Consider the following 15,156-nt stretch of genomic DNA (forward strand, 5'->3'; position numbering starts at 1 on the left):
TTTATTCAATAATAAGTGTAATCAATACACTTTCTCTATTATTTTAGTTTTATGCTTTTTATAAAGACATTTCTTTTTTTATGCTGAAATCACCATTTATCTTGTGTATGTGTCTCTTTCATTCTTTATATCTGGGAGTAATAATATTAAAAGACATAAAAAGCACATTATTCCACCTAAGTTTAGAAGACATTCAATCACATAGTTTAAAACAATGTTTCATTAAAAAGAAAGAAAAAGAAGAAATAAGAAAAGGTCTAGGATTTTATACCAAAGAGGGAGTAATAATGTGTTAAAAACAGAGGATAAAAAATATGGTCAAGCCAGTCTCAAAAGTACAGTTTCATTAAGGTACAAAGTGACAAACTTGGCAGAAGAAATAATATAGGGAATTAAAGATTCTAGGGCTTTTCTACTTCCCTATCTTATAGCTGTCCACTTCCCAAATTTTTTCTCCCATGTAACTATAATTTTCAGAAGTAGATGTAAAATGTATCTGCAACTACATAAAATTTCACTTCATTTATTAATTACTTAATACCAGTATTAAAATACTGATGGTTATCTAGTTTCTACATGGTTATGTGTTCAATAATCACATCATATTTATCCAGTACAATAGTAATAGAATCTTATTTCTTCCTTTTAACTACAGCAAATGCAAATACTCTGTAAATCAAACACTATATCACCTAGAGTTTTAATTTAGTCTCAACCTCCCTTCTGTCTTTTTCACAATAATTCAATAATCTTAGATTAAAATGCTAAGTAAGACAATGTCAATTAATCGAATAGTCTGAAATAATCAATTTAATATATTAATTCATTTTTCTTTTTTTGTAATATAACAGCTATTTGTTTCCCTGTAGAAAATACTATCAGTATCATCTCTTAAAGGAAAGCATTAATCCTATTAAGATTTTTTTGGAGGGTTATAGAATATTAGTTAGAGTTATTTAAATAGTTTTTCTTTTAAGGAAAAAGAAATCTAGGCAAATTACTCAACTGGAAGTGAGAAAATTGGATCTACCCCTAACTTTGCCTCTAGGTGTGATCTTAAACCTTCCATTTCCTATTTCTAGGACTTCATTTCTTCATTCTGAAGATTTTAAAAAAAAAGTTTATTCTTTTTTTCTGTTATTTTTTTTTTATTATTTTAAATTAGTTTTAGATACACAGCATAATGGCTAGACATTTACAGAATTTACGAAGTGATCTCCCCAATTGCTCTAGCACCCATCTGGCACTATACATAGCCATTACATTAATATTGACTATATTTCCTATACTATGCTCTGCGTTCCTATGACTGTTTTACAACTACTAATTTGTACTTTTTAAAAAAATTATTTACCAGCCTTTATTTATATATATATGTATGTATTTTTGAAATTAGTTTCAAGTATATAGTCCATTGGTCTGACATTTATGTAGTTTATGAAATGATCCCCATGGTTACTCTATCTTTCCTCTGGCTCTATACATAGCCATTACATTACTGCTGACTACATTCCCTATGCCATGTTCCCCTTCCCCGTGACCATCTCTCAACTAATAATTTATGCTTCTTTATCCTTCACCTTTTTCAGCCAGCCCCCAATTCCTCTACCCTCTGTCAATCACCAATTTATTCTCTTTATCTGTGAGTTTGTTTTCATTTAGTTTGTTCATTTATTTTTTTCCTTAGATTCTGCATGTAAGTGAAATCATATGGTATTTATCATTCTCTGTCTGACTTATTTCACTCAGCATAATACCCTCTAGGTCCATCCATGTCGTTGCAAATATTAAGATACCATTTTTTATAGCTGAGTAGCTGAGTCATATTCCATTGTATATATGTACCATAACTTCTTTATCCAATCATAGGTTGCTTCCATATCTTGGCTATTGTGAATAGTGCTACTGCGAACATAGAGGTGTACAGATTTTTACCAACTAGAGTTTGGATTTTCTTTGGATACGTACCCAGAAGTGTAATTGTTGGTTCAAAAGGTAACTCTATTTTTAATTTTTTGAGGAAACTCCAGATTGTTTTGCATAGTGGCTGTACCAATTTTCAATCCCACCAATAGTGCACAGGGATTCTCTTTTCTGCACATTTTCACCAATGCTTGTTTTTTGATTTATTGATAATAGCCAATCTGAAAGGTGTGAGGTGATATCTCATTGTGGTTTTAATTTGCATTTTTCTGAAGATTAGTGACCTTGAGCATCTTTTCATATGTCTATTAGCCATCTGTATTTCCTCTTTGGGGAAATATCTATTCAGGTCTTTTGCCCACTTTTAAATTACATCGTTTGTTGAGTTGTGCAATTTCTTATTAAATTTTGGGTATTAGCCCATTGTCAGATGTATCATAAGTGAACTTCTTCTCTCATTTAGTAGATCGCCTATTCATTTTGTTAATGGTTTCCTTTGCTGTGTAAAACCTTTTTAGTTTGATGTAGTCTCTTTTGTTTTCCTTACCTGAGAAGATAAATTAGAAAAAAAATTCTAATAGTAATATGAAAGAGTTTACTGATGACCTTTTCCTCTAGAAGATGTATGGTTTCAGATCTTACATTTAAATCTTTAACCCATTTTAAGTTTATTCTTGTATATGGTGTAAGAAGGTGGTCCAGTTTCATTTTCATGTATATGTGCAGTTTTCTCAACACCATTTGTTGAAGAGACTGTCTTTACCAAATTGTATGTTCTTGCCTCCTTTGTCATAGGTTAAATGACCAAATAGGCATAGGTTTATTTCCGGGCTCTCTATCCTGTTCCAATGATCTATGTGTCTGTTCTTATGCCAGTACCATGCCATTTTGATTACTATAGCCTTGAAGTATAATTTGATATCGAGTAGTGTGATGCCTCTAACTTTGTTTTTTATCTCAAGATTGCTGTGGCTATCTGGGATCTTTTATGATTCCATGTAAGTTTTTGGAATATTTGTTCCAAGTTTCTGAAAAATGCCATTTGTATTTTGATAGAGATTGCATTAAATCTATACATTGCCTTGGGTGGTGTGGCCATTTTAATAATATTGATTCTTTCTACCAATGAACACAGTATATGCTTCCATTTATTCATCTCTTCTTCAGTTTCTTTTTTCAATGATATATGATTTTTCAAGAACAGGTCTTTACTTTCTGGGTTAATTTGATTCCTAGTTATTTTATTGTTTTTGATGCAATTGTAAATGGGATTATTTCCTTAATTTATCTTTCCGATAGTTCATCATTGGTGTATAAAAATGCCACTGACTTCTGAATCTTAAGTTTGTATCTTGCTACTTTTTCTAATTCACTGATTAGTTCTAACAGTTTTTTAGTGGAATCTTCAGGGTTCTCTATGTGTAATATCATGTCATCTGCAAATTACGACAGTTTTCCTTCTTCCTTTCCGATTGGAATGCCTTTTACTTCTCTTTCTTTCCTTATTACTGTAGCTAGGATTTCCAATTCTATTTAGAATAGAAGTGGTGGAAGTGGGCATCCTTGTCTTGTTCCTGCTCTTAAGGAAAACATAGTCTTTTTACATTATATATGATGCTATAGGTTTGTCATATATGGCCTTTTTAATTTTGAGCTATGTTCCCTCTATTCCCACTTTTCTTTGAATTTTTATCATAAATAGATACTGTTTTATGTCAATCACTTTTTATGCATCTATTGATATGATTATATAAATTTTATCTTTCAGTTTGTTAATGTGGTGTATCACATTAATTGATTTGTGGATATTCAACCAACCTCGCATTCTGGGAATAAATCCCACCTGATTGTGGTGTGTATTTTTAATGTATTGATAAGTTCAGTTTGCTAATATTTTGTTGAGAATTTTTGCATCTATGTTCATAGGAGATATTGGCCTATCGTTTTCTTTTTTGTACTGTCTTTGTCTGGTTTGGAATCGGGGTAATTGTGGCTTTATAAAAAGAGTTAGGGAGAATTCCCCCCTCTTGAACTTTCTGGAATAATTTGAGAATAAAAGATGTTAATTCTTTAGATAGTTGGTAAAATTACCTATAAAGTCATCCAGTCCAAGATTTTGTTTTTTGAAAGCTTTTGATTACTGATTCGACTTCACCGGTTCAGATTTTCAGTTTCTTCTTGACTCAGTCTTAGGAGATTTTATGTTTTTAGGAATAATTCCTTTTCTTCCAGATTATCCAAATTGTTGACATGTAATTGTTCATAGTGTTTTCTTATAATCCATTGTATTTCTGTGGAGTCTATAGTTACTTCTCTTTCATTTCTGATTTTATTTATTTGGGTCTTTTCTCTTTCTCTCTCTCTTTTTTTTTTCTTTATGAGTCTGGTTAATGTTTCATCAGTTTTGTTTATCCTTTCTAGGAACCAGCTCTTAGTTTCATTGATCTTTTGTATTGTTTTTCTAGACTCCATTTCATTTATTTCCACTCCGATCTTTATCATATCCTTCCTCTACTCACTTTGGGTTTGTTTGCTGTTCTTTTTCTAGTGCTTTTAAGTGTAAGGTTAGATTACTTATTTGAAATTTTTCTTGTGTCTTGAAGTAGGCCTGTATTACTATTAATTTCCTTCTTAGAATTGTTTTCATCGTGTCCCATACTTTTTGAGTCATTGTTTTTTCATTTTCATTTGTCTCAGTTATCTTTTAATTTCTTCCTTGATCTCATTATTAACTCATTGTTTAGTAGCATGTTGTTTAACCTCCATTTGTTTGTGTATTTTCCAGTTTTTTTTCTTGTAATTGATTTCTGGTTTCATATAATTTTGGTCAGAGAAGATGCTTGATATTATTTCAGTCCTCTTAAATTTACTGAGACTTGTTTTGTGGCCTAACATGTGATCTATCCTGGCAAATGTTCCATGTGCACTTCATAAAAACTGTATATTCTGCTGCTTTGGGGTAAAACACTCTGAAAACATGAATTAAATCTATCTGATTTACTGTGTCACTTAAGGCTGCTGTGTCCTTGTTGATTTTCTGTCTGGAAATTCACTCTGTTGATGTCAATGTTGTGTTAAAGTCTCCTACTATGAGTGTATTGCTGTCAATCTCTCTCTTTCTGTTGGTCAATAATTGCTTTACATATGAAGGTGTTCCTATGTTTGGTGCATAAATATTTACTAGGGTTATGTCCTCTTATTGTATTAATCCCTTTATCATTACATAATGCCCTTTTTTATCTCTTATTATAGCTTTCGTTTTAAAGTTTATTTTGTCTGATATAAGTATTGCGACCCAGATTTTTTTCATTTGTATTTTAATGAAATATCTTTTTCCATCTTTTTACTTTCATTCTGTGTGTGTGTGTCATTTGATCTGAAGTGGATCTCTTATAGGCAATGTATGTCTAGGCCTTGTTTTCTTATCCATTCAACTACCCTATGTCTTTTGATTGGAGCGTTTAATCCATTTACATTTAAAGTGACTATTGATAGGTACATAGTTATTGCCATTTTATTATTCATATTTATGGGTTTCCCCTCCTATGTCTTTTTACAGAAGTCTCCTTAACATTTATTATAATTCTGGCTTGTTGCTTGTTCCTTTAGCTCTATATTTCACCTTCAACTTTAATTGATAGCCTTGCTAGGTAGAGTAGTCTTGGTGTCGGTTCTTGTTTTACATCATTGAATGTTTTGTGCCAGTCCCTTCCAACCTGCAAAGTTTCTGTTGAAAATCAGCCAACATTCTAATTGGAATACCCTTGTAAGTCATTAGCTGCTTTTCTTTTGCTGCTTTTAATAGTCTGTCCTTCTCTTTAATTTTATTGATGATTTGTCTTGATGTGAATCTATTTGTTTTTCTCTTGTTTGGAACTCTTTGTGCTTCCTGGAATTGTATGTCCATTTCCTTTGCCAGTTCGGAAAGTTTTTTTTTTTTTTAAATCATTATTTCTTTAAATAGCTTCTCAATCCTTTGCTCTCTCTCTTCTCCTCGTACCCCTATGGTGTGGATGTTAGTGTATTTAATGTTATCCTGGAGGTCTTAAATTTTCCTCATTTTTTTAAAATTCTTTTTTCTTGTTGTTGTTCTGCTACATTGTTTTTAAACTCACTGATTCATTCCTCTCCTTCAGTTCATCTATTGTTGATTCCTTCTAGAATACTTTTCACTTCAGTTATTGTATTCTTCATTTCTGATTGTTTTACAGTTTCTATATTCTTTTTTTATGCTTACTATCTCTCTGTTGAAGTCCTCACTGAAATCATCTATTCTCCCATGTATATCGTGCATCCTTATAACCAATACTTTGAACTCTGTCTCTAGTAGGTTGCTTACTTCCATTTTGTTTATTTTTTTCTGGAATTTTCTCCCATAGTTTCATTTATGCTATGTTTTTTTCCCCTTTCTTTCTCATTTTGGGTGCTTCTCTGTGTTGATTTTTATGTATTGAGAAGATTCATTATGTCTCCCAGGCTTGCCAGGTGGCCTTATGCAGTAGTTGTCCTGTGTGGTCCAGTGATTCAGTCTCCCCGATCACCTTTGCCAGGGGTTTTGTGTATGTTCCCATGTGTGGTTGTGTGTGTTCTTTTTTGTAGCTAATCCTTGATTGCTGTTAGCATGTCACAGGATGGGATCGACTCTAGGGTTGACTGGCTGTGGAGACTGGCCATACCTAGAGGTTATGAGCTGCTGTGTAGGGGCCGACCCTATGGAGTTGGATTCACCCCAGTGGGCTCATGTACCTATTGAGTACAACCTTGGGGTGTACTGCTTATGGGACTAGTCATGTGGTGTTTTGTGTGGCCTGATGCTAGCCTCCATGTGTGTTGTTTCTGGGTTCCTTGAGAAGGGCTCCTGTGTAGGTCAAAGTCAGCTGCTGGTTTTGATTGTTCACAATGCCTGGTAGGAGCTACAATCTATGAATGGTTGCTGCCTGTGCTGGATCTGGAGGCAAGTGGAAGAGACCACATTGTGAGCCAAGGTTACCACCAGTACTGACCCTGAGGTGGCTCAGCAAAAGGACCAGTGTACCTTGTAAGTCTCTGCAGCTATAAGAGCCTTTGGTTGGTATAGGAGTTGGATGCGGCAGAAACTCAGGGAGTCACCAGGGTAAAGTATATAGATTTCACCTGGCCAATACAGAATCAGGTTTTATTCTCATGCTGAATCTGAGGCTTCCTTTAAAAGGCTCAGATTGCTGCAAGGCCAGCTGCTGCCTGTCTCTGGCCTGCAGACACCTAAGATCTGTTCATGAAATACTATAGCATGGGAAGGAGTTTGTGGCCCACCACTAAAAGTCTCTCCTCGGGTGCACTGGCCACACTCATAGCTGCACAAGCTAAGGGCTGTTTGCTGTTGAAATTGTGGTCCAGCGAAAGCACAGGGTGGACCTGGCTGCCTAGCAATGAGCCTACCACAGGCAATTTGTGAGTTAGGTGGTGCAGGGTCTCAGGGAAGCATGGGGAGGAGTGAGCTAATTTCATCAAGCCAATGCTGATTGCTGCCAGTGCTGAGCCCACTGGCTCCCACAAAAGTCATAGATCACAGCGAGGCCAGCCACCATCTGCCTCTGGCTGGTAGACTCCAGTGGTCCACCCAAGAGACACTGTGGTTAGGGCTGGCACCAGTAGCCCACTGCTGTAAGTCTTGCCTATAATGTGTATGCTACATGTGGGCAGCTTGAGCTGAGGGCTGTTGCCTGCTCACAAATGAGTGGCCCAGAGAAGGTATTGGGTGGGGCTGGCTGCCTGGCAACGGGCCTGAAAAAAGCAGTTTGTGGATTGGGTGGGGTGGAGACTGAGGTGGAGTGGGCTGATCTCACACTGCCGAGTAGGGGGAGGGCTCAACACAGGCAAGATGCCATCCATCTGCAAAATGCCCTGGGAGGGGGTGCAACAAAGGAGCAATAATGATGGCTGTCCTTCAAGCCCTTGCTTCAGCACCAGACAAGTCAGTCTCTTTCTGTATATATTGCCCTCCTGAATTGCTGACTATCCACTGGAGTTCAGGGTGAGTGTGTGCAAGCAAATGAATTTGTGAGTGAGCCCTTTAAGGGAGGATGTCTGGGTTTTCAGATTCCTTTTTTCTCATCCAGACAGCCCAAATCCCCACTGATTCTTACAGTCAGATTTTTTGGGAACTCCTCTTCCTGGGACTGGAACCCTGGGCTGGGGACTCCTTGTGTGGGGTAGGACCCCCTTGGTCCTTCAGGGGGGCCCCTGCAGTGGCTCTCTCCCTCCTGATGCTCAAACACCACATGCAGGTGTGGGACCAGCCCACTTTGCATCTCTGCCCCTCCTACCAGTCTCAATATGGCTTTTCCTTTCTAGCCTCTGATGTATAAGTTATGATCGTCAAGGCTTCAGGCGGCTCTCCAAGTTATTTGTTTTATAATTTGGTTATAATTTTAATGCAGTCATGGAAGAAGTCGAACTCTGCTTTTACCTAGCCCTTTATCTTGACTGAAATTTCTTAACTGATTTTTAAGGTTCCTTTCAGCTCTGAAACTTGAGAGATAATGGGAAAATATATATTTTCTGAAACTTATTAGGAAAACATTATCAGTTTAATTTTACCGTTAAATGTGGTTAATTCAGAATTGATTCCATTACATGTAGAGCAATAAAAATAAAAAGAAAAAAACAGCTAGATATTAATGAAATCAGATTTAACCCAGATTCTATTTGAAACTAAATTATTCCTACCATAGATACTAGAATTAAAATGTAAAGGATAATTTTACGGGCTAGTATGTACATGTACTAGAAAATTCAAAACTAAATCCAGAAACAATAACCAGTTTGTTCATTATGTCCAGAAGCATAAGACTCAGTCATGTACTCACCATTTTGTGATTTTTGTTGACATAAGACACAGACCTTTTAGTGGACTTTCTTGATTTTGAAGGAGGCAAACCAAAAGAATAGCTTTGAATATATTTTCATCATTCTAATTATCCATACCTCAGAATTATCTCATCCAATTATAAATTAAGTGGGATGTTTCTTTAATACATCAAAGTGATTTGAAATTGTTACTGTTTTCCAAGTGGAGCAAACTCACCCAATGGAGCAGTGCATCACCGAGGTGCTTCTTTTAGCATGTCCATTAGCACATTAGCATTATTTCACAAAGTAGCCGTAAGAATACAAATGATATTCAATAAGAACTTTTGACTAATGCAGGAGAGAATTTTGCCAGCATAGCCCAAAGACACTGTGACAAAAAAAATTAGTAGTGTCCAACTTCCCCAACTGCAGAGGAAGAAGAATTGAAAATAGCTGGACAGTTTTGAACACTAAAATGATCATAACATTCTCCATTTCCCTTAGTTAATCATAAAATAAATATCTCTTTTTTTAAGACATAATGACTTCACAGAAAACAACCATGGAGAAGAAAAAAATCACAGCTGATAAGTTCTCTTTCTCTGAATCAATTTACCAGATCCTTCTGTGTTTTCGTATAATTCCCATTAGAACCAGAGTCAGCTTATCCAACCCTTACCTAGAAGTTCCAATCTTCTTAAAGTAAACATAAAAACTAAATGCATTTTTTTTTTACTGGAGTTTTGGCATCCTTAGGTAGCAAACATTAAAATGTCCTTTACTAAATTAATAGTAGATTGTGATTTCCCTTGGATGAATTTAATGGAGCTATTTTAACTCTTAGACCTTAGTGCTTTATGGATGATGGCTATTTTTATGAGTCCCCAGAAGATCAGAGGTATACCTTAAATACTACTGTCTTCCTTTAACAGCTATAAAGCAATTTTTTTTTGATTTTATGATTCATTATCAGGTGCTTTATATAAATCAATTTTGAGTTAATTGGTAATGGGCATTATGAAAATAAATTTTTTGTGGTCAAATAAGTTTAGGATACACTGGGTTTAAAAAGGTTAAATAGGTCCCATTATTTTAGGACATGTTGGAGCTCTTGTAGATGTTAAGGACCTAAATTTTAGAGCCAGACTGCTTAGTACGAGAACTGAGCTCCACCGCTTAGCATTATTTTACCTTGAGAAAGTTACTTAAACTTTCTGTATCTCAGTTTCCTCCTGTGTAAAATTGGTATATAATGGTACCTGTCTCAAAAGATTGTTGTGTGGATTAAATAAGTTGATGTGAAATGCTTAGAATAGGCTCTAACACACTTAATCCTATAAATGTTTGCTAGTATTACTAATATGTTTTGTAAATCTCTAATTTTGTTTCATTAATTCAATTATTTAATTATTGAACAAGTATGGGAAATATATTCTTGCTTATGCAGTATACCCATAATAAGCAATCTATGATAAAAAATTTAAATCTAGAAATATTTCATCTTTTCTGTAGCATGCTCGTGCCATTCTAAGTATAGTCAGAAGTATTTATTTTCAGGACTTGAATTCAGAACTCTCAGTTTCCTGGTAATTTTATATACTACAAAGATAGAAAACAGCATTGAGCTGATTGGCTCAAAACAGCTCTCTGATGTATTGACATTCTGATTTTCTCTTGATGTTTTTTGTTTGTTTGTTTGTTTGTTTGTTTGTTTGTTTTGTATTCAAACTGTTTTCTTCTCATTGTTCCAGGCAGGAAAAGTTCAGTTTGGTTATGTGTATGGCATGAGTGCCATTGGCTGCCTAGGGATTTATGCTTTACTCAACTTGATGAGCTCTTCAGGGGTGTCCTATGGCTGCGTGGCAAGTGTACTGGGTTACTGCCTACTGCCCATGGTCATCCTGTCCAGCTGTGCCATCTTTTTTTCACTGCAGTAAGTCTCCGTATGCACTAATTCACCCTATATGTACAATCATCACTAAGTCTTGCCACACCAGTGCAGCAGTTAACCTCTTTCAGATTGTTTTAGTAGTGGAATTGTGTAAACCAATGACCGTTAAAAGCCACATACAGATTAAGAAAAGTAGGCCAGTTTTGGTGCAGATGCAGTTCCTGTTTTGATGATTAAAAAAATTAAACCAGGTAACCTTTAAAATTGGAACTTTGTAAGTTGTCACATTCTTCAATATGAACTATTGTCATAGGTAATATAACAACTACAGAAAATTTACTTGTTTGATTTTGGAAGACTAAATGCCTGGTGTATGCTAACAAGTTGCCTCAACTTTAAGACACTCTGTCTTCTAGGTGGGAAACAACTGTTCTTTTTCAGCTAGGCTCCATACAGTGCAAAAGCCCCAAGAACCCTAATTAGGATGTTAATGCTTGAGAAATTTATGGCATATATGCTCAGTCAATATTTTTTTCTTTTTTTACTTCCTGGGAAGTTAGTATTTGTAATTCAAAGCTATTAATAAGGATCCAGTAGATATGTTTTTGTCAGGCACTTCCCCAGGGCATATGAGTATCACAACCACTTTGGTGATACAAAGTAATTACATAATCCTTTGTCACCTGTGCTCTAAAGCAATTAGAAATAAACATTTGCCATCAGTGCTCATTCTTCCATATCCAAAGGAGACTCAATTTGCATTTTTTTTCTTGGATGATGTACATTTTAGGTTATTAACCCTACATTGGATATTATGTAAGAATTTACCAATGCCAAAGATAGACATTTTTAAAAGCCTTTAATATTTTTACTTGAATATAATTTATATAATTTTTTTCATAGCATTACTGAGAATGCTTTTTTTTTTGTTTTAATATGGTCTCATTTTTAAAGTAACATTTTTGAGAATAATTTAGAGGAAACTTTTGTTTTATCAGCGAGTATTCCTCAACATTTGAAAAAGAGGAATACAACAGAAAATGGATACCTAAAATATATAAATACAGTGTGAGTAAACAGAATCTTATTCATGAAAAACTTTCACCCTTTGTATATCATATTCTTCAGCAAGTTGTTCTACTTACTATGTTGTTTGTTACCAACATTTGACAAGTTAATACAGAGCTCAGTTCTAGGACTTCTATTTTTTTCAAATGCTTTTGCCAAAGAATTACTATAATGATTTACCATTTAAAAATTCTAAGTTCTAAATGTTATTTCCAGCAAATTTGGGGAACTTTAAGTGACTCTGGATTATTAGAAGAAAATAAAAACTAAAACTCTTGGACGTTGAAAATCATTAGAAGTCTGGACCGTTTTTCATTATATTTTCATTCTGAAATTATAAAGGATGATTTAGAATCCTTTAAATTATATTAAAGGGGAATAAACTATCTCATCCCTAAGACCATTACACTGAAATTGACCTTTTGGGCATATTAGCACATCATTTAAATTAATCACATATAATTTTACATTTTTGTTGATAAATACATATAAATTAAATCACTCTAGACATTATTTCTGATATTAATTAAACCAATGAATATAATATTTATTAGAGTGCTTTTTAAATATTTTTGATTATTTATAATCTAAGTCATTATAAGCTATATTGTACAGTTTTTCATTTGTTTTGCTTTGGTTAAATTATTGTAAGTAGGTATTTCTGTCATTGTCACAAATAGTAAACACAATTTTCAACTTCAGATTCAACCAGGATCAAGTGAGGTAGTATAGTTTAATGATGAAAGAACAGTGAGCTAATGCCCATTTTACTATGTAATTTTTGTCAAGTCACTTCATTGCTTTATACCTGGCAACTACATATATCCCAAGACCTCTCCTAACTCTTATGCAATATTTTCCTAAATAATGTATTCAGTTTGCATGTAAGAAAAGAAATTCACTCTTTCCACCCACACCTATTTTACTCTGAAGGTAACTAGACTTTACTACCTTACTTCCCCATTTCTTCTTAAAGAATTGCCTCCACAGGTACTTCTTGAAGATACCAATTTGAACAAATCTATTTCAGTATTCTAAAAAATCTACATGTACACATACAAAAGAGATCTTTAGTGGTGAAACGGGAGACAATGCATATATGGGCCTTTCCGTGCGTTCCCTACTTGAATTGTGTAGGCTCAAAACCTGGGAAGTGGACTTGGGAGTAGTGGGGACTAGGCATCCCACTGGAATGCAAGTCCAGCTATCTTTCTGCTCATATCCTAGATAAATTTAGGGAAAAAGTATTGAAGGAAAATATCTGTATCTATAAAGGACATTTCTAAAGATAATTTATATAAAAAATTTCAGAAGTTGTGACTTGAATGTTGACGTATGAGAGTAACTGCAGGTAAATTCTCTATTAATTCAAATTTTACCTAAGCACGAACTATTTAACCTCTGATGGTGAATTTGACTCAACTATTTTCTAACTGGTGAAGGCCTTTGAGTTCATATGGTTCCTCACCCTCATTTTACAAATGGAGAAAGTAGTTATAAATACTGTATAAGCACATTTAGGAGGCAGCTCTGATCCAAAAATCTTTTTCTCCTGATGTAAGGTAATCATCTCTTTTGTCTTTGCTATAGGGGCACAGCTGGAACTGTGTCAGCACTGATCATCATTGGCTGGTGTAGTCTCTCAGCTTCCAAAATCTTCATTTCAGCCTTGGACATGGAAGGACAACAGCTTCTCATTGCTTATCCTTGTGCCTTACTTTATGGACTTTTTGCCCTCCTAACTATTTTCTGAAGAGTATTGAGATGGAGTTACAAGATTTTATTTGTTTGCTGTTCAGATTATTCTGGAAATGTATTAACATTCAAATTCAATAATACAATTTCTGTTTTATTTCTATTGAGAGAATAACAGCAGAAAGATAAAATAACACTAAAGGATAATGCTCTAATAGCATGTTTGGTTTGAATGATATTTTCCTTTTCAGTTTGGTGCTTTAAACAGTTAAACATACTTTAAAATAAAAAAGATAAAGCTGCATTAATTGACCCTACTTTTCTCAATAGATGTATTTCATAAAAGTGCAAGTAAGTAAAATCATATGCTGACTGGATGCGTAATTAGCTATACAAGATAACTTCATGATAGCTTAAGCTGTACGCACATGGTTCAAGTCACATTGTCCAATACCTTTGGAAAATTGCATTGGTGCCTTATATAGGGTTTTATTTTCCTGACATTCAAATAACCTCCTGTCTTTCAACTCACTTACTTTAGCAATTGTTCTTTGTTCTTATTTGGACAATACATTAACTCACCACATTTTTAAGCCCTCACTTCCTTCTTACTTGAAATAGATGCCGTGGTCCATTGCTATAATTTCTCCTCTAGATATATCCCCAGTAACCTTACCATTTATTCCCTAAATAGATAAATGTGACTAGAGGAAGTCCCACTTTTTCACTTTAATTGTATTACTCTATCTTAAATGACTCCTCAGTACTGCCTTTCAAATCCTACTACATTACCCTGCTAAATTTGCTTTCACACTTTCTAAGATAATTGTTACACCATTTCTTCACTGCTCAAATCTCTAATATTTCTTTCTTGTTTCTCACTGTTGATTAATGACATTTCTTCTTATTTTATTAAAAAACATTTCATAGTCCTACCACAAGGTCTACCAACCTACACATATCTTTATAATACATATACATGTATCTTTATAATACATATATACACACATACATACATATATAATTTGTATTCCCTTTTGTCATTGTCCCTTCTCTCCAAAGTCAGCCCTTCCACGTGCATAACCATTGTTTTCCTTGTGATCTATTATTCATATCAGCACATAAACATGTTTCAATATCTCCTATCTTAAGATAAAAATCCTTTGATTCAACATTGCTCTCTAGTTGTGGCCCATTTATCTGTAGCAAAAATTATTATAAGAGTTATCTATTGTTTCTGCCTCCACTTTTGTATCACCCATTCTTTTTCTTATAGTCCAGTCAAGATATTATCACCTTATTCACCAAGACCATCTCTGTCAAGTCAGCAACAACTTCCATATCTTGCTAAATCCAATGATTAATTCTTATTCATTTTATTTGAGCTCCAGAGGTATTTGATTACCCTTCTCACTAATTTCCTCCAGCCCTTGTGCTGAATGAAGCATTTACTTCTTCACTAGACTTTTGAAGCATCATCATACATTATTATTTGTTGTTGTTGTTGTTTCTTTTTTTTTCCCTACCTCACTGGCGACTCGTTTTCAGTCTTCTCAGATGACCTTTCTTCTTCTTAACCTCAAATGTCTTTTTGATCAATACTCACTTGCTAGATGAGCTTATTTAATTGCATACCTTTAAAAATCTAATGACTCCCAAATTTCCATCTCCCATCTAACCCTCACCCCTGAGCTCTTAACATATATATTTAACTTATATACACAACAAAGTGTGGAAAGTGCTAGTTA

The 15,156-nt window shown here is 34.4% G+C and overlaps 1 protein-coding gene and 1 long non-coding RNA gene across 2 annotated transcripts in view; both read left to right on the plus strand.

Annotated features, from left to right (window-relative positions):
* YIPF7 (Yip1 domain family member 7) overlaps positions 1–13,732 on the plus strand; it is a 37,318-nt gene extending 23,586 nt beyond the window's left edge. The window contains exons 5-6 of the mRNA XM_036227969.1: positions 10,506–10,687; positions 13,304–13,732. Of these exons, the coding sequence (XP_036083862.1) occupies positions 10,506–10,687; positions 13,304–13,466 (345 nt within the window). The 3' untranslated portion in view covers positions 13,467–13,732. The remainder of the gene's footprint in view (positions 1–10,505; positions 10,688–13,303) is intronic.
* Positions 1–15,156, plus strand: part of LOC107497261 — a 404,352-nt gene that overhangs the window by 21,316 nt on the left and 367,880 nt on the right. The gene's annotated exons all lie outside the window — the stretch shown is intronic.

This window comes from Rousettus aegyptiacus, unplaced genomic scaffold, assembly GCF_014176215.1.
Source record: "Rousettus aegyptiacus isolate mRouAeg1 unplaced genomic scaffold, mRouAeg1.p scaffold_m13_p_10, whole genome shotgun sequence".
Taxonomy (NCBI): Eukaryota; Metazoa; Chordata; class Mammalia; order Chiroptera; family Pteropodidae; genus Rousettus; species Rousettus aegyptiacus.